This window comes from Dunckerocampus dactyliophorus, chromosome 4 (genome assembly GCF_027744805.1).
Source record: "Dunckerocampus dactyliophorus isolate RoL2022-P2 chromosome 4, RoL_Ddac_1.1, whole genome shotgun sequence".
NCBI classification, from domain to species: Eukaryota; Metazoa; Chordata; class Actinopteri; order Syngnathiformes; family Syngnathidae; genus Dunckerocampus; species Dunckerocampus dactyliophorus.
In genome coordinates, this window is record NC_072822.1 from 15,798,044 (window position 1) to 15,817,293 (window position 19,250).

The 19,250-nt window shown below is 38.4% G+C and overlaps 1 protein-coding gene across 1 annotated transcript; it reads left to right on the forward strand.

The window, feature by feature from the left end:
• The first annotated feature begins 1,439 nt into the window (after positions 1–1,439).
• ube3b (ubiquitin protein ligase E3B) lies at positions 1,440–19,088 on the forward strand. The gene is made up of 27 exons (XM_054774680.1): positions 1,440–1,811; positions 1,911–2,079; positions 2,176–2,290; positions 3,362–3,421; positions 3,509–3,613; positions 3,697–3,793; positions 3,909–3,994; positions 5,215–5,297; positions 5,403–5,508; positions 5,589–5,709; positions 5,795–5,972; positions 7,985–8,151; positions 9,199–9,366; positions 9,442–9,613; positions 9,699–9,817; positions 10,161–10,275; positions 10,372–10,471; positions 11,435–11,554; positions 11,632–11,808; positions 11,876–11,986; positions 12,080–12,217; positions 12,291–12,356; positions 13,882–13,940; positions 14,029–14,211; positions 14,359–14,470; positions 14,538–14,630; positions 16,652–19,088. Exons 2-27 carry the CDS (start codon positions 1,919–1,921, stop codon positions 16,841–16,843), a joined length of 3,204 nt encoding a protein of 1,067 aa, XP_054630655.1. The 5' UTR covers positions 1,440–1,811; positions 1,911–1,918; the 3' UTR covers positions 16,844–19,088.
• The last annotated feature ends 162 nt before the right edge of the window (positions 19,089–19,250 follow it).

Genomic DNA, 19,250 nt, shown 5'->3' on the forward strand with positions numbered 1-19,250 from the left:
AACAAGACAGTTCATATTGGTAAAATAACATCATATATTTTTGAACTTATGAACGTTTTACATATAATGAGTAAAGGAAAAGAAAAGTTGTGCCATAAAAAACTACCACAAAAATAAACGGAAGAATAACAAGAGCAATGGATAAAGAGAGGTACAACTCAAGAAGGTTTAGCAGCTAGTACTGCACTGTTACTTAAGTTCAGGTAACATTAAATGATTCTTGTTTTTCATACACTTTAGAGATGAACAATACACATTAAAAGCTCGTTATGACAAACATACAATTTGAGTTTTTCTCTCTTTGAGAGTTAGTCTTGTGTATAAACAATTTTAAACTAATTATAATGGAGTTAAATGGTGCTTTCCAAATACAATAGTTAGAATAAAAGTTTTGACAAGATTGAGAAAGTTTCAAATTTGGAATAAATTTGTAATGATTACTGTCTACATTTCAATACAAAAGTGCTGTAATGAGTAAAATTTCCAGTAATTTATACCTGATGATGGAACAATGATAATCATGGTAGGGGAGCTTCTTTAGCCCTTTTAACATTTTGTGCCATTCAGTTTTTTAATAAAGGTGTAATGAATAAAGGTGACATTTGCCGGAAGATAATTATTTTTTTAATAACATTTTAGAAATGTCCTTTCTTTCCCTTAAATTACCCTAAAATGGCAACGCTGCACATAACCCAACACATGATTGTCACAACAAAAAAATCACATTGACAATTTATCCTGAAATAAACTAATGCCATGCATTATGTTAACATTTTAGTTTTAGTTTTGACTAGTACTACGCACTACTTTTTCCCCATTCAAAGCATGCCGCTACTGTAAATATGTCACCGTTTATTGCTCTCTGTAATGATGCCTTGCTCCTGAAGTGACATGTGTGTGGAATGGTGTTTTAAAAAGGCATGTTTATAGGTTTTTACTTTAGTGATTAGGGTGTTTTTTTCATTAAAAACTGTGTAATTATATAAACATGCTTTTAAATTGTTAAACTCCACCAAAATATAATTAATAGAGAAAGGGTTTTAAAAGTCTTATTTTTCACACTTTTTCTGTCATCAGATTGAAATATATTACCTAAATTTAAGGACGTCTTAACGGTTAAATCATAATCACACCTGATATAATAAATTTGATCCAACCTAATTGAAGTAATAAGTATATGCACTACAGTATAATTAATCTCAAACGCGTTTCCGCTGTTGGAGGTGTAACAGTAAAATCATTCCCCTTCACTCACAAAACTCACTAAACTAAAAGCTTTATTCAACACCTAACAAACTTTTTTTTTATTTTTCATAGTATTCTGTAGAACATTATAATAGTATGTACCTAATTAGACATACATAATCTAATCCGCTACATAATTTATACTTCAAGACAAACTCTGCTGACCCGGAACTTATTTAATGAGACACCGTGGATTAATGGCCGCAGTTCGTGTACGGATCTGCTCTCATTGTTTACATTTTTAATGATTTATTCACCCTGTTTCCGAGACTGTCATCGGCAAAGTATAATTCCTAAACTTGAAATGATGGCAAATATCAACAAACCGATGTGACAAGCCCATATTTGAGACAACATTTAATGCAGTCTTGCCTCGAACTAGCACTGGATGCTAACTGTCTCAGCTCCATTCTTCATGTATCGCTTCTTTATCCAAAGATGACCAGTTAGTTAGTTTACCAGGTTTACCTGCTGCTTGGACCCCAAAGACAACAACATGACTGTGGAGGTATAGCACCAGGCGAGCCTTCAGGCCCAGACAACACCTTATCCGAGAACTTTCGCAGGTAAGTGTGCCCTGCCTAGTGCTGTTGAGAGGAGACATTAGCATGTTCACAATATATGTGCCGTCCAGAAGTGCAGCAGTTAAATGTCCACTTCCATAGGGTGCACAATGTTTGGGGCATCTCAAAGCGCCAAGTCGGAATTCCTGGATAAAGCCAGACAGGCGAGAGAGGAGAGGAAAGGTCAGAAGGACAAGGAGAGAGCAGCAGTCCACATCCAATCCCTGATCAGAAGATTTCTATGTCGCTGCAGGCTGCAGAAAGAAATAAGGTGCTCCAAACTTGATAGTCAAGAACAAACACTGCTTATCCATGAGCTGTGTCACCTTCTACGATAATGCAATATTTGTTGTCTTTGTCTTACCAGGAAAGAAGTAGATGACTATTTTCAGGCTTCTGCTGCAACATCAAAAAGAAATGCACTCTCACTTTTTAAAATTGCTCGTAAATTACTGTTCGTTTTTCACCAGGAGGACAAGGCGGTGAGTTATTAGTACTGTATTGCACAACTATCAGCAGACAGGTGTTATTGCTGTGTGGGTGTTCCTCTTATTGATCACTGATTGCTTACTAATGTTGTTGACATTGACCAGCCACGACATTAAGTACACTTACACAAATGGAACACAAGTTTGGATTGACAGCGCTAATAATTTAACAAGATGTTTAAGTTTAAGAAACCTTACACGTTTATAGTGTTTACAAGGTAGAGTATAAGGAAGAAGAAGAATGCTGAACCACAGTGTCTGATATCATTATCCTGGATTTGATTATTTAATTAGACACTATCATCTATTATACATGTATTTGTCTATTACAAAGTGCTGATGCCAGCTATCTCTATAATATGCTCTGTGCTTATCCGTTCATTAGACAATGTTTACGTCTCCTGTTCTTACTATTTACTTACTATTCATTCCTTTATTTAATTACGGTATTGTCATACTGTACCTTCTTAAGTCATTTATTACTGAACAATCTTTTTGTCAACTTTACCCCTTTTTTAATTGATTTATTAATGTATGTATTCTTTATTACTGAATACGATATCTTCAAATTTTATTAACTCAACTATTCACAAATATTTATTAATTTATTTTATGATAAAAAAAGTGAGAAGGAGTAGAATTAAATCAGCTTTGCTGCTTCTTTTCGGACATGTTGGATTGGATTGTGTAACTGTAAACATGTGATGCACTTCAATGTAACCTTGTTATGCATGTTCGAAATAAACCAAACCATTACCATTACTATTAGCATATTTTGTTTACCCTGTTTAGCATCAGGAAAGGGGTGAATTCCAAAGCACAACCACAATATTAAATATATTGTTAAGTTAATAGCTGACAATATTATCTTTGTCATTGCTGAATGTTAATAAAGGTCTGGTATAGGATCTGATTGGATCTGTGTGCAGATGTACCTAATCTTTTATGGCCAATCAGTTGTCAATTGTTGAAGATGGATTTGAATTGTTTTTTAATATTCGTTGCACAATCAGTTGTCAATTGTTGAAGATGGATGTGAATTGTCTTTTAATGTTTGTTGCACAGAGGTTTGAGAAGCTGTGCAGGGCTATTCTTACCAGCATGGAGGTTGAAAATGAGCCTAAAGTGAGTGTTTTAAAGTTTTTACATGTATTTTTTGTCAAACAACTTTACATGTGAATTTTTGTCATTATTTGCACATTTGACTCTCAGGTCTGGTATGTGTCGTTGGCGCTCTCCAAAGACCTCACAATCCCTTGGTTGAAACAGATTAAAGATGTGCTGTGGACCTGCTGTCAACTACTGAAGAGCTTAAAAGTGAATTAAGTTTTGATAACTTCACACTAATGCCAACTCAGTACGTTATTTAGTCAAACGTGGTATTGCCTTATGATTTCCAGCCTGACATACTACAGGACAGCAAATTGGTAACGCTGTACCTCACCATGCTGGTCACCTTCACAGACACGTCAACATGGCGGATCGTCAGAGGGAAGGGTAGGTCTGCAGCCTTTATTTATTCATTATTTTGTTATGATTATTATAACATCTAATTTTATTGTTGGGCATAACATAACAGTTGCTGCTTTTGTTTTTTTGTTGTTTTTTTAAGGAGAAGCTCTCCGACCTGCATTGACGAGAATTTGTGAGAACATCATGGGTTATCTCAATCAAAAGGGATTCTATTCAACTCTGCAGGTTCTGTGTCTTTTGCATTATACTCAACACTAGGTACACTTGCACAAACTAATGAAATCCAATGTAAAAAGTCTATCAAAAATCTGCAAAGAATTGGACAATTACAGGAATTATGGCTGCAAAATGGCAGGCGTAATGTTTTGGCAGTAACCCAAATTGATATGTTGTTTGCTGGTTACGCATTGTTTTACAGATATTTTGCATGTACTGCTTATAATATATACTGAAAAACAACATTGGATGTATTGTCCACGTTTTCAAGGCTTTTATTAGAACCTAAATTCATGCACTATTTTCTCAGCTATACTGTAATTATAGCTGGGATGTTTATTTGACCACACCGTGAAGATTATTTACTTACATTTAAACATTTAATTTACAGTTGATGTCAGGCTGATTTAGAAATACACATATTTTGACAGGAGTCTTCCGCCTTGTGTTTACTTAATGCACAGATTATAAATGAAATACCTGATTTAATGGTCATTCACCTATTTTCTATATCGCTTGGCCTTATTAGGGTCACCAGTGAGCTGGAGCCTATCCTGCTGACTTGGGGCGAGACACAGGGTACACCCTGGGCTGGTCAGCAGCCAATCACAGCGCACATATTGATAAACAACCATTCACACGCATGGACAATTTAGAACCTCTAATTTACCCAACATGGTAATTTTTTTTTGGAATATGGGAGGAAACCAGAGTACCAGGAGAAAACGCGCTAACACACTCACACACACACGGGGCGAACGTGCAAACTCCACACACAGATGCCCAAACCATTTTTTTTTTAACCCTTGATCTTCTGGCTGTGCGGCTAACATGCTAACCACTAGACCACTGTGCGGCCTACATGGTAACCACAACTCCACCATGCAGCCCTCATTTAATGATCTTATTTAATGCAGTTTTGATAATACATTTTACTTTATTCATTCAATTTTTGCATACAAGTATTAGTCCTCCTCATTTGCGTAATAATGTGCTCTGAAATGCACAAATTATGTGTATTCATTTTCAAAAAGATCATTTCACACTTGAAAGTGTCAGACATTTTTTTTGTATATGCAGAATTGTTGCTATTACATTGAGTCTCATTAGATTGTGCAGCTGTAACTTCATATAGTCATATCAAATAAATACATTGTAATTGTAAGATGTATAACATCTATTTATTCTCAGCAGTAAATTCATGAAGAACATTGTTATTTCTTGTTCAGATTTTGTTGACCAACGGCTTGGCTCGCTCTAAACCGTCTCTCTCCAAAGGCACTTTAACAGCTATCTTAACTCTGTCACTAAGGTGAGGTGAAGTGCCATTAACTGCAGTGTGAAAAGACAAACGCACATACGATATTAGTTCATTTCTGCTTTTTGTGTGTTTTTTTATTTTATTTTTTTTATTTAGGCCAGTCATCGCTGCTCACTTCTCAGATAACCTGCTCAGATCATTCCTCCTTCACATCATGTCAGTTCCAGCTGTGGTTTCGCACCTCTGTGTGCTCACTCCAGAGGTACAAAACCAGCTGTAAATATGCTATAAATAACATACAACTTAAAATACAGTTTCATCAAGTTGTCTCTGTTGCAACAGTGTATAGCATCATTCCAGACACACAACCTTTTAAGGAAGTTCATCCTGTTTCTCAGCCGTGAGGAGCAGTGTTCTGATATATGCGTGTGTCTAGAGGGGAGCCACACACTGTGCTTGCTTGGTACGGTATTTGATACACAATGTTCTCCCAGAATTGTTCACAGGTGAGACAGTAATGTTGTTTATTTCCATCTGTGTTAATGTAGGAAACCTGATTCACTTGGGCTTCCTTAATGAGCGAGTCATAGAGGAGGAGGCCAATCACTTAGTAAAGGACCTAACTGACATGCTGTCCTACTGCCAGAGATATGTGTCCCAAAAGAAGTCCAACCTCACCCACTGGCACCCTGTTCTGGGCTGGTTCTCACAAACTGTAGACTATGGGTGAGTAATAGACATGCTGTTCATATTGCACTTTGAAAAAGCCCACACACTTTTTTGTTTTTTTTTATGATTGAACATAGAATAAGCAGGTGCAAAAAGTGGGTATGCACTTTATGTGTCCCTATGCGCCGCTCTAGAGGGGGCGCCAAAGCAATGGAGGGGAAATCATTTCGAGTTGGCATTTTCTGGATTTAACAGCAGTTTGCGCATGTGTAAATGACAGAGTCAATAACCGATGAGGCGCCCCTCCGCTCCTTCACCCCTGCCTTCGTCCCCCCCCACGCCGCCACCCACACACTATAGGCAGTCCAGTGTGTGCCCTCTTGAGCACGTGCTGAAGCACACGTGTTTTCATTTGAATGGTGTTGTCATCTGATGACAGGGAGCTCAAGATGGAGAGGCAGAAAAGAAAGCTCTTGGGGGCACAAAACAGAAAAAGGAAGAGCGAGAAGGAGAAAGATTTCGTAGGGATGAAAAAAAGCTTTTCAAAGTGGTTGAGAGACAGTAGGTAAGTTACGTCAGTGCATCAAGAGGGAGGCGTGTGAATGTTCAGGTTAGATAAAGCTACGAGTAGTAAAATAACAGGTTACTGTGACAAGTAGGCAAGTTATGTCTGTGGCTGTTGTACCAGTCTGTAATAGAAGTCTTATATTTCAGAAGTCCATGAATAAATAAGGTTTACACAAGTAAACATTTAAAAACATAAATAAAAATCAGGCCTGGGGGGGGGGCGGCGCCTCTGATGTGTCTGCATATCCCTCAGAAAGTAGATTGTTGCACTCCTTAATATAAATATTGTGGACTCTTCGAACTTAAATGTGATTTGTTCAAACTTAATACATTTTGCCAGTAATAATTACGGAAGTAGAATGATTCTGTTTCAGGGGTATAACTTCAAAAACGTCATAATGTCATAAAACAAATACTATTCAAGTATTGTTTAAGTACTGTACGTTTAAAGTGCAAAAATAAGTTATATTATTACTGTCATGAATGATACAAGTTCCTTTTATGTTGGCATTATTGCTATTTTCCTCTTTGTCTTGTCTTTTGAGAAGGTTTACACACGCAAAGAAAATGCAATACAATGTTACTGTACTGACTGGGAGGTGGGGCTGCTACAGAGCCACATCGTCTTTCTTTCTGAATTAGTTTGGACCAATTGGGATTCAGAATTCTGGACCGTAGTTCCTTTAAATAATTTGGAAAAATTATTTCTTGTTTGACCGTTTCATTTATTTCTTAAAATTATGAACGGAATGCTTCATTGCTTAAGATAAACAGTACCTGGACTGATTGTTGTAGTTTGCAGTGGCGTAAAACTGTACTGTTATTCATACTGGGAGCTTTTCCCTCTCGTGTAATGAATTATGTAAGCCTCCTTGGATCAAAATTACACTTTTTTTCAACCAAAAAAATATCAGAACTCCAGCTAGCATATGTTATCAATCGCATATTTTACCAATAGTGGTTTCAGATTGTACAAAAAGGTGTCTATGTTCTTTACAATTACAAGTGAAACTGAAAAGGGGGAGTGGCATAAATAATGTCTGTCACTCACTCACGGCTCACGCACATGCACATTCACACAGTCTCAGAGAAGCTGTTGACATTTAGCAGTCATGGCTGAACAAGAAGGAGACGGGATATAGTACAATTGAATGCTATTGCCCCCATTTCAATACCTAACAATGACAGACATTACCTTAAATAAGGTCACCAAAATGTTAGAAATGCACAACTAAGCAAGTTCATTATTAGATTCATTTTACATATACATTACTGTATGTTTTTCCATCCAGCCCCAAAATGGCAACTCTTTAACTAAAAAAAGCTCTTTTATTGTCTATTTATGATAAAGGCTTTTTTTGGATTCAGCTCATGCATTGGAATATACCAGGTGGCACTGGTGTACCTAATGTTGTGGCCAGTGATTGTTTGTTTCTGACTTTCTTTGAAACGACCTGAACTTAAACTGCCTTACACCCATTTGCTTTTTCATTATGTTGTAGTCTGAACGAATCAATGCCACTGGTTACCAAGCAGCTGCAGTATCTGTGGGGCGTTCCTGTCATTCGGACTCTCTTCAGTGACGTCCTCTCGAAGAAGTTGGAGAGTCAGGAACCCACTCCCTCACCTCCACAACCTAGCACGTCGCAAAACAATCTACCAGTTAAAAGTATGTGATGAATCCAATTTCAATTTATTAATTGCTGTTTTTTGGTGGTAAAAAGTATGGCTCTGTCAATACTTTTTAATGTCTGGTACCAATGTGCACATAGCTTTATTTTAATAGATTGATTGGTCACCAGACAACACAGCAACCTTGAAAATAAAAGTGAATAAAGTGAAACTTTGTACGAAAGAAGAGCCACTCGCTCTCCACACTAGTTGAAGGTCCACAGAGAAATTTAGCTCTGTATCTGACAGTTGGTTGCTCTTCCTTTCTTCTTCTTCTCCTTCTTCTTCTTCTTCTTCTTCTTCACCTTTCTACATAGTTCTAGATCAGCGGTGTCAAACTAGTTTTCATTGAGGGCCATATTACAGTTATGGCTGCCCTCAGAGGGCCACTTTGAACTGTCAGTGTATATAGCAGGGGTTTTTAACTACAGCTTAGGGGCCATTTTGGGCATGCATTTTTGTTGGCCATCGGCACATTCTAGAAATTCAATTAAACAAAAACAAACAAAAAAAACAGCAGCAAAAATCGGGGGGGAAAAAGAACAAAAAGCTCAAAATGGCCCCAGCATCCTTTGACGTTTCCATATGTGCCCCTCGCTGGGAAAAGTTTGTACACCCCTGATATATATGAATATACACTACCCGTCAAAAATTTTAGAACACTCCAATTTCTCTGGAGGAAAAACCTTCATTTTTAAATTCTCTCTACCATTGTTAATTCCCTTTTTTCCTGCCATTTTTGTAGCAACAAATTACTTTCTCCAGTACAATTTTGTTCAACTGATGTCCACAAAGCTATACTACCACAGTGTTTTCCAAACACTGTTTTTTATCCAGACAGAGGAGGTAGTAAGTACTCCAGAACTTGGAACACCTGTAGGAATTAGTTGCATCAATCGCCGAGACTTGATCAACCTCCATTTCTGCAGAACAGCTTTAAATTGTTGACCCATTTTGTGGTCCCTGAAACAGGCCTTTTTGTATAATTTTGAAATACACATTATTATTACTTAAAAAAAAGCAATTGTGAACTGTACTTTTATAGGCCTCTTCAAGCGAGCATTTCAGAAGTCTACTTCTGTACGAAACATCTTGAAGCCAGTGGGTGGAAAGCGAGTGGACTCGGCTGAAGTTCAGAAAGTGTGCAGCATCTGTGTGCTCTACCAGACTGCTCTGTCCACACTGACACAAATACGCCTTCAGATACTCACTGGTCAGTACATTAACTTAAAATATTTGTGGACAACTACAACAAGAACAGCCATCATGTTGTGTTTCCTACCTGCAGGTCTGACGCACCTTGACGATCTCCTGCCCAAGTTGTGGGCCTTCATCTGTGAGCTTGGTCCACAGGGAGGCCTCAAACTCTTCATGGAATGTCTCAACAATGACACTGAAGAGTCCAAGCAGCTCCTGGCTATGCTCATGCTCTTCTGTGACTGTTCACGGCACCTCATCACGTATTATTGATTATAATTTCTTTTATTCAATGGTTTCACATCCCACATTTGCACATGTTCACAATTTGATGTTAATGTGTTTTAGAATCCTGGACGACATTGAAGTTTATGAGGAACAGACCTCCTTCAAGATAGAGGAGCTCCTGACTATCTCTTCTTTTCTGAACACATTTGTGTACAAAATGATATGGGATGGTATCCTAGGTGAGTGGTTCTTTGTCTTCAAGGAATGACCTTACGGATGGTTAGTTGTCTAGAATGGTTACATGCTTTATTAAAATGTAACCATGATGATAAAAGGTAGGTACACCTGCACAATAAGAGAAATGTTTCCTTCACAAATATAAAAATGCTCTGTTTTGTCAGCGAGGTATTAATTTAACAATATGTTTATAATTTATTGTAGCTGTAGTATTGTAAAACTCAACTAAATATTTCAAGAACAGTTTTGGCACTTGTATTGTACTGATTTACCTAATGTTGTCTTAGAACAACTGCATGCCTTTCACACAAATCAGCAAAACTCTCTCTCTCGTATGTCAAACAGAGAACGCAAAAGGGGAGAAACTGGAGCTATTCCACAGTGTTCACGGATGGTTGATGGTGCTTTATGAACGTGACTGCAGGCGAAGATTTACCCCAGATGACCACTGGTTACGCAAGTGAATACAAACAGGAGAATGCCTCTCTTCATCTTAAACATACCAGGGATTAATTTGAAACGCTTATCTTTTGCATCTTCCATCTGTTGCATTCAGGGACTTAAAGCCCAGTTTGTTGTTTCAAGAGCTTGAGAAAGGCAAGAAAAGAGCTCAGCTGTTACTGCAATACATTCCACACGTGATTCCTCATAAAAATGTGAGTTGTTATTAGAATTTATGAAGACTTATCAAATGTATTAGATGTGTGTACATAGAAAGTACAGTACGCCTTTTTTAAAGGTATTGGGACGACTAGCATTTCACCCAGTGATTATCAAAAGTCAAAAAGTAAATTTTTAAAATTGCTTTACTTCATAATCCTAACCATTTTCAAACAAAGGCCAACGGCAATCCTTATTTGATATACCCTCAAAGATGGCAATTTCCTCCATATGCCATATTTTTTTGCCATCAAGATGCATGATTTGCAGATAAATGAAGGGAAATTAAATAAATATATATATAAAGTATCTTTTATATGGATGTGCACCAAACTTTAATGGGTTCTTTCTTGTCCCCGTTCCAAATTTTTTGGACAGGGGACGGTTTTAGTGTAAATCGGCTATTAAACTACAATGGAACTCAAGAGAGCACAGACCTCTGCCATCTGCTAACTAACATAGAAATGGCAATTAAAGTCATGGAAAAAATGATTAGACGACCCTTGTTTCTTCAGTTTCTTGCTCATTTTAATGCCTGATACAACTACCTTTGGACAAATATAACAATGACAACAAAAATAGCTCATAAGAGTTACATTTTTTGGCAGTACAATGCTATAGCTATTCATGTAAGAACAGCGATTTTGGTTATTATCAAGAAAACCATGGAAGTTGCTAGATATCAGCTCTTAAATTAAACTCTTGTGAGCTATATTTGTTATCATAATATTTGTCCAAACAAATGAAAAGGGTGGTGTAAGAATTTTTTCCATGACTGTATATTTCTAGGAGGAAGTAACAGCACAAATCTTAATGACAGAAATGACAAATTTACAGGTAGTTGGTATCGATGAAGGTGTTGAGTTTTGTCGCGATGCAAATTGCTGGTCCTTGAAGGGAAGCCTCGTTTCTGCCATTCCGGTTTCTGCTTGCTCATGTTCTACCTCTTGTTATTTCAGAGGGTGCTGCTGTTCAGGAACATTGTCACGAAGGAGAAAGAGAGTCTTGGGCTGGTAGAAACCAGCTCCGCCTCGCCGCATGTCACACATATTACTATTCGCCGCTCACGCATGTTAGAGGTATGAACGCAAATCAGATAGATGATGGGGAAACATATGTGCTGTTCCCAGTAATGTCTATGTTCTGTATCTTTAAGGATGGATACGATCAACTTCGCCGCTTACCTGTGAATTCAATAAAAGGCGTCATTCGAGTAAAGTTTGTGAATGACCTGGGAGTGGACGAAGCTGGTATTGATCAGGACGGTGTCTTTAAAGAGTTTCTAGAAGAAATCATTAAGAAAGTTTTCAACCCTGCTCTCAACCTCTTCAAGGTAACTTTTTTTTTTCCAAACCATCTTAATACTTTTTCTACTGATTTTTTTTTTTCATCCTCCTCAGACAACAAGTGGAAATGAGAGGCTGTATCCTTCACCTACTTCCTACATCCATGAGAATCATCTGCAGCTCTTTGAATTTGTGGGGAAGATGTTAGGGAAAGCCATATACGAGGTAGGATTTGTAAGACAGAAATGCTCCCAAGGATTTGCTCTCACTTTGGAAGATTGTACAACATTGGGGCTCTTTTTGTGTGTATGTGTTCAGGGTATTGTTGTGGACGTCCCTTTTGCGTCCTTTTTCCTCAGTCAAGTATTGGGTCACCACCACAGCACTTTCTATAGCTCCATTGATGAGCTGCCCTCACTGGACTCTGAGTTTTACAAGAACCTCACTTCCATTAAGGTTGATTCACCCCTCCCATGCTGTGTATATTTGTCTTTGCTGGGTTGTTTATATTTTTACGTGTGTTTTACAGCGCTATGATGGAGATGTAGGGGATCTGGGACTCACATTATCATATGATGAAGACGTTATGGGGCAGGTAAGGAGGGAAAGATGTGGAAATACAGTGACAGACCTCTAAGGTCAAACACAATCCATTCCTGGGTCTAGTTACTCTCATAGGAAATAATGGAAAACAGAAATAATCTACTCACACTGTCACACTGTCTCCATCATAAAACTTTTATTAACAGAATAGGCCAAATTTTAAGTAACATTTGACATTCTTACCATACAAGTGTTAAAAAATTAATTAACCACTGTAATGTGAACGTTTATCAACGATCCAAAGAGGAGTGATATCACTTGTGCTTTCTCTAACTTCCCTGTAAAGCCATGACCGACCTGTATACACACACATACAGTACAATTGTTATTGTTATTGTAAAATTATAAAACACTGTACCTTTGATAATAAAAGACAACATGTACTGTATAAAAGCTAGCCAATTGGTGGCAAGTGAGTTCCTAACTTTAGAAGACGATCCTGCCGCCTAGACTTCGCCAATGTCTTGAGCTGGCATGCCACTACAGTACTCGTTAATGATAGACACTCAGTCTTGACACGGTTTCATTATGAGTCTCCTAAATTTTTGCTACTTCTAGAACATCCCATGTTAAAGAGTCCTCCTTTGGAATAATTGTCACAAAAAAGGCACAGAAAGCCAAAGAAGATTAAAAACATGCAGCAATGTAGGGACTTTTTTGCAAATGGCTCCAAATAAACATTTTTGAGACCAAGAAATATAAGACCACCACCATCGGCTAGCTTAAGTTAAGTAGTGGTTGTAAAGAAGAGAAGTCTATATTTTTCACAATTACAAATTAAACTGCATAAAAATTGTAGTAAATTCTTGTTCAGCCCGAACATGGCTGAATAGGATGCGTGCGTGTGGTGTGTGGGCCGTGGCTTACAGTACGTACTCAAAGCAGGAAGAGGTGGGATATACTGTAATACTTATAGTACCGTACATTTGAATGTTGGCGCCCTCTAGGCAGCTGGAGGAACCCGCTGCATACAATCCCTTTTAATTATTTGAAGCTGGCGAGCTCTGCTTAGCTCAGTGCTTCTCAAATAGTGGGGCGGGCCGCCCCGGGGTCCCACGGTGAACTGTCGGGGGGTCGTGAGAGGCAGGGAGTACTTGCAGTCTTACTGCAGACCTGCCAACATGTGCAAATTTATGACACTCAACATGCAGTTTGACTTTTGTAAACCCTTGTATGCTTCACAACTCTGCATTTTGTTGCATTTTCCTGGTTTCAGTTTCGAGTTCAAGTCTGTACAGTACAGATAAATAAATAGATATTATCAGTTTCTCAATAGTATTTCAAATCAGTGGGCCGTGAAAATATTTTTACACCCTGGGGGGGGCATGACGGAAAATAATTGAGAACCATGGCTTAGCTGTAAGAAGATATGATGAGGTCTTGTGTGTCATGCATGATGAATTTTTATTCGACTTAACATGACTTTTTTTTTTTTTTTCAGAAAATATTGGTCATATACTGTGTTCTTAAAATTGTACATTTCATCCATACTTTGACTCTTGTGTGTTTCCATACAGCTAGTTTGTCATGAATTGATACCTGGAGGAAAGACCATACCAGTCACCAATGAAAACAAGTATGTCGGTCCATATCAAGTTTCTAAAATGTGAAGAGATTTTTTTTTTTTGTTTTGTTGACTTTTGTTTGAATCTATATCTCTTCAGGATCAGCTACATCCACCTCATGGCTCACTTCCGGATGCACACACAGATTAAGGAGCAAACTGCGGCTTTCATCCGGGGCTTTCGTAGCATCATCAACCCGGAATGGCTGCACATGTTTTCTACACCCGAGGTTCAGCGTCTTGTCTCAGGAGACAATGCTGAGATTGACTTGGATGACCTTAAGTATGTCATCCAGCCAGCCTGTCACTAATTAAGATTTCATAAATTGTTGTCACAAATTTAATAAAGTTTTACATGATAGGCTTTGCTTTAGTTTTGTTGTATCTTCATATTTGAAGTAAATTTGTCTTGCCGTCTGTGTAACTCTAGGAAGCACACAGTCTACTATGGAGGTTTTCATAGCAGCCATCGTGTCATCATCTGGCTGTGGGACATCCTGTCGAGTGACTTCACTGCTGAGGAAAGGGCAATGTTCCTGAAAGTATGCTCTTCTCTGTTTCCAACCTTTTTCATTTTTGCACTTGTATAACTAATCCACTCCTTGGTAGTTTGTTACCAGCTGCTCAAGACCTCCTCTCCTAGGGTTTGCCTACCTCAAGCCACCTTTTTCAATTCGTTGTGTGGAAGTGTCAGACGATCAGGTAAGACTGTTGCTCCGTGCTCCGAAAACTACAGTACTCTTACTTACTGTCTCGTGCTGTTTTAATGGTGTCCAGTCAAGGGAAGCGGGGGAACTATTAGAACTATTGTCATCCATCTGTCGCCGCACATATTTTGTATGCAGTTTTTCCTCATAAATTGATGTGAAGGGATAGTTCGGATTTTTTTTAAATGAAGTTGTATGACATCCCCATCAGCAGTCGACTATTTCAACAGTGACTTACCCCAACCCCATTTGGTCCCGCGAGTCCAATTCTGGTCGGATTTCCGTGACGAGGAACGTAGTTCTGCTTGGGTCATTTAAGTATAGAGCTTGGCTTCTCAAAACAATATGCGTTCAAAAGAGTAATACATTTGGATCATACAAATGCCTCTTCAAAAAAATCAGACCTCACAAATCCCTCTGCGTTACATTTGTCTCCCTCCGTGTCCCTGCGCGCCGTCGGCTCACTGTTTGTGTGTATGTGATGAAGACGCATCTTCTTTTTCCGCTATGAAACACACGTAAACACAATGGCCGCAGCACTCCGTCACGGATGAAGATTCAGCTCCTGAGTTAGATATTCCTCTTCTGCCACTTGTTCCGGCAGTCTTATGACTCACTCACTGGACCGCTCACAGGAGGCCTTTGAAGGATTTGAGGGAGAGTAAAATAGTAGTTTTACTGTCCAGCATGACCCCTTACCCTGCCCAAACTGCCTATTTACCATGTCACCTCCATCAACTTCCACCTGACAACTTTTATTTTAACAGCACTAGCAAATATTTGACGATTGATTAGGCATTACGAAAAAAAAAATATATAACCCATTTAAGGCATCCAAGCAAGCCTCCACTCCATAATCTTGTGGCCGTTAGTTTCCAAATGTACAAACAAATGAAGTAGTGAAAACAGCCAATCTTGATTGCAGAGCGTAAATAACTGTCTTGGGGTCGGACGATGTCCTCACGATGCTCCTCGAATAATGACTACTATAAGATACTGAACAGCTTTGGTCAGAGTCACTCCACAGAAGACTGGAGTGTAAATGGCATCAATCTCCCTGTCAGGGCCCTTGAACATCTTTGTCTGTTTGAGGTCATATGATGTCGGCTCTTCCTATCATTGTGAAGCAGAATTCACCAAGCGTTGGCTTGTTTACCCACTAATAGGGAACATGAGCTGGGATTAGACCGTCGTGAGACTGGTTAGTTTTACCTTACTGATGATGTCGCGACCCACCAGTTGAGAATCACTGGTAAATTTGAGTTTGAGTTTGTAGTCCAGGACCACAAGGCTGGCAAACAGCTTTTACCCACAGGCCATCAGGCTTCTCAACGAAGCACTCACACACGTCATACGCAACACATGCGCACACTCATAACACTATATATTTATTTATTTGTATTAATGTCTCTTCTGTTGTTGCTTAATTTATTGTTATTAATGTTTCTTCTTTTATTGGTATTAATGTTTCTTCTGTTCTTATTCATTTTCTTGTGTTTTCTTTCTTTTTTGGGAGAATGAACAGAATAAGAATTTCATTGCATAGTATAACTACCTGTCTTACTGTGCATATGACAATAAAACTCTTGAATCTTGAATCTAAATAGTATCATAAACAATTTGAGGATGCCCAGTAGTGGGATATATTGTAGTTGTCTATGACCACACACAGTGTTTCCCATTGATTTCTTAAAAAGTAGCTCCAAATCAATTTCTGGCGGTCAAAATTACTTGCTGGGTCTCCGCAAATAAATGAATTCATGGGAAATACTGATGCATTGCTGATTCACGTTCTCTTCCAATGGCACGCACAGTTGTAAAGCGGGTGTAATAGATATTTGTATTTTTCTACAAAAGTATTATGAATAATTAACAGTTAATTAATAGTTGTCATCCATCCAGAAAGGAAATATATTCAGTTATCCAACCCTTATGTTACGTTTGTGGTTCAGGAGTCTCTTTGCCTGCGATCTGTCTTTCTATCTTGGTTCCTAAACTTTATTTTCCTGTTGCCAGGACACCGGGGACACCCTTGGTAGTGTACTCAGAGGCTTCTTCACAATACGCAAGAAGGAGCCTGGTGGTCGACTGCCCACGTCCTCCACATGCTTCAACCTACTCAAGCTGCCCAACTACAGCAAGAAGAGCATCTTGCGTGACAAGCTGCGCTACGCCATCAGTATGAACACCGGCTTTGAGCTTTCATAGCGCCTGTTGGAAAAAGAACAATCAGCAGAGGATGGCTATGTGGAGCGGCCTGACCCAGGCGAAAGGCCCTGCTTGCCGAGAACATTTATAAAGTTAAAGAGGAGTCATGAAGAACTACTCCATTTTGTCTTATTCTAACACCTGGAGGATCTCCATTTATTCCCTTACATTGAAATGGGGATGCTGATTTTGCAGCACAATCACATTTTTAGCATCTCCCTTTGCCATACCTGAAATCCAAGGTCATATATACTGTATAGTATTTAACTCCATGAACTCCATACTTATAGTGGCTTGGTCTTGATTTCTCAGGCTTAACAGAATCTTTTTCAGATCTAACGCTCCCACTTGAAGTGAACTGGAAAGCAATACAGATGCAATGCAAGCCATTAGACATGTGAAAACAAAGTGATGCACTGGTAATACTCTTACAAATTTGGACTTTGGTATCCATGCATCCTTGAGAGGGTATCGATTGAGTCCTGAAGTGTTTTCCATTGAGTAAATGTAATTCATCCAAGTAGAAGACACATCAGTGTCTTATGTTCAACCTCACCCGTCCTGTGTTGCCTACACTACAGCCCATTTCTGGGAAAACGTTGTTGATCTTATTAATTTCGAGACAGGACAGTCTTTTTTAAAAAAATCCTTTACCAACATGGCGTATACTTTAAAATTGAAGCTCTGCTTTATATGTGGCGAAGCACCAGAATTTCTGCATATGAAAGATCGATGTTGTGTTTTACTTAAAAAAAAAAAAAATTTAAATATTGATGTCATGTTTTTGCTCTTGCATCTTTTGCGTTTGTTATAAAATGCCCAAAAATGTCTCGCCACACCTCTTGTGGATTGAGGTTTTATACTTCATGCTAGTAATACATGAACATCACTACACCTTTTAAATAACGCTGAGTGCCTCATGTACCGTCATCCTCCCCTTGCTTAGACACCTCTGACTGTATTTCAAGTTTAACCAATAATGTTATATATTGGAAACAAGCCATAGAAGCGGGGACTGGGCTTATTCTTGGAAACTCAACCATCTACTACCACTACGACAACAACAACAGAGCCTTGAGGTTTTGACAGTGCTCCCTTTGGACCTTCAAAGCCATGTAATGAAGAATTACCAGTTTTAAACAAGCCTCCTAAACATGATGTCATAGACTGGATCACCGCCTAATGGGACTACTGCTTGATTTCATGTTTCTTTGGATGGAAATGATGTAGAAATGCTGTTGGGGACTTTAACTTGTAGGGCTGAGTTTCATCTTAGTCAAGAACGAACCTGAATAGTTCAGCTGGCAGTGAAAGGATGTAGAAGCAAGCATAAAAACACAACCAAATCTGTCATTATGCAAAAAAAAATCATCTGCCATGAATGAGTATGGATCATTTTGTCATTATGTAATTACACACAGGCACTCTGGTCAGTACTACCACGTTGGCTACAAAAATGCAATTGTTTCACAATATTGATGCAAGTCAATGTTCGCCCCTCAAGGTACATTACACCCTAATGTGCCACATAAAGCTAATTATTGGATTGAAGTGTAGCATTTTGTACTTTTTCACAGGTTCCAAAAAAGTGCACGTATGTTCCAACTCTGTAAAAGTCAATTGTACAAAAGCAGAACAGTTGAGGCTACCACCGCACTAACGAACCAAAACAAAGCTTTGTGAGTTTTGTGAGTGTGTTAACTTAAAATATAGAATGCTGAAATGTTGACTTTGTTTTGTTTTTTTTAAGACTTTAACACACAAATTCTAAATTCATCCAACAATGTATTTTTGTGGTTAAAGCTCACTCATTGAAAGTCTTTTTTTTCCAACTTGTTGAAAATATTTAACAATTCTAATAATATATGAATAGCATATATGTTTGTTTAATTAATTTAATTTGTTTTTGCAGGGCTACCTAACAAAATACAATTGCGTGCAACTAAAAATATGAAGTCAACATTTTTATTTTTAGTTTACCCCTAAAGTTACTTTTCCCCCATCCATTTGGATGACCTTCATGTGCGCACAGAAGATCGATTTCAAATGATGTCAACAGTTCTGTACTCGACTTTTAGTGCAAAAATGCCAATTTGAGACATTGTCCCTTCATATGAGAGTTGAATTGTCTTAAAAGTGTCTTTGCTGATTGCACTATGGAGTGGTATGTGTACAAAGCGTCTTGTGTGTGTGGGAGATATGTAATGTTAAATCATGCACACGAGTATTATATAAACCACTTGCTTCCCTCACATTGAACGGTGTGTGTCTTTTGCACTTCTCAAGTCATTTGTGTCTGATTGCAAACACCTGCTATGTGAAAGTGCAACATTCTATGACCAGACTGACTGCATCACAAACACATCTGAAACAATAACAGGAAGCTGCTCAATTGGGAATGACTCTT

Excerpts from the sequence above, each read along its gene's own strand:
- ube3b (XM_054774680.1), top strand. The coding sequence starts at position 1,919 with ATGTTTGGGGCATCTCAAAGCGCCAAGTCGGAATTCCTGGATAAAGCC. Across the intron at positions 12,218-12,290 it reads AGAACCTCACTTCCATTAAG|CGCTATGATGGAGATGTAGG; the intron begins GTTGATTCACCC and ends TGTGTTTTACAG. Across the intron at positions 13,941-14,028 it reads CCAGTCACCAATGAAAACAA|GATCAGCTACATCCACCTCA; the intron begins GTATGTCGGTCC and ends ATATCTCTTCAG.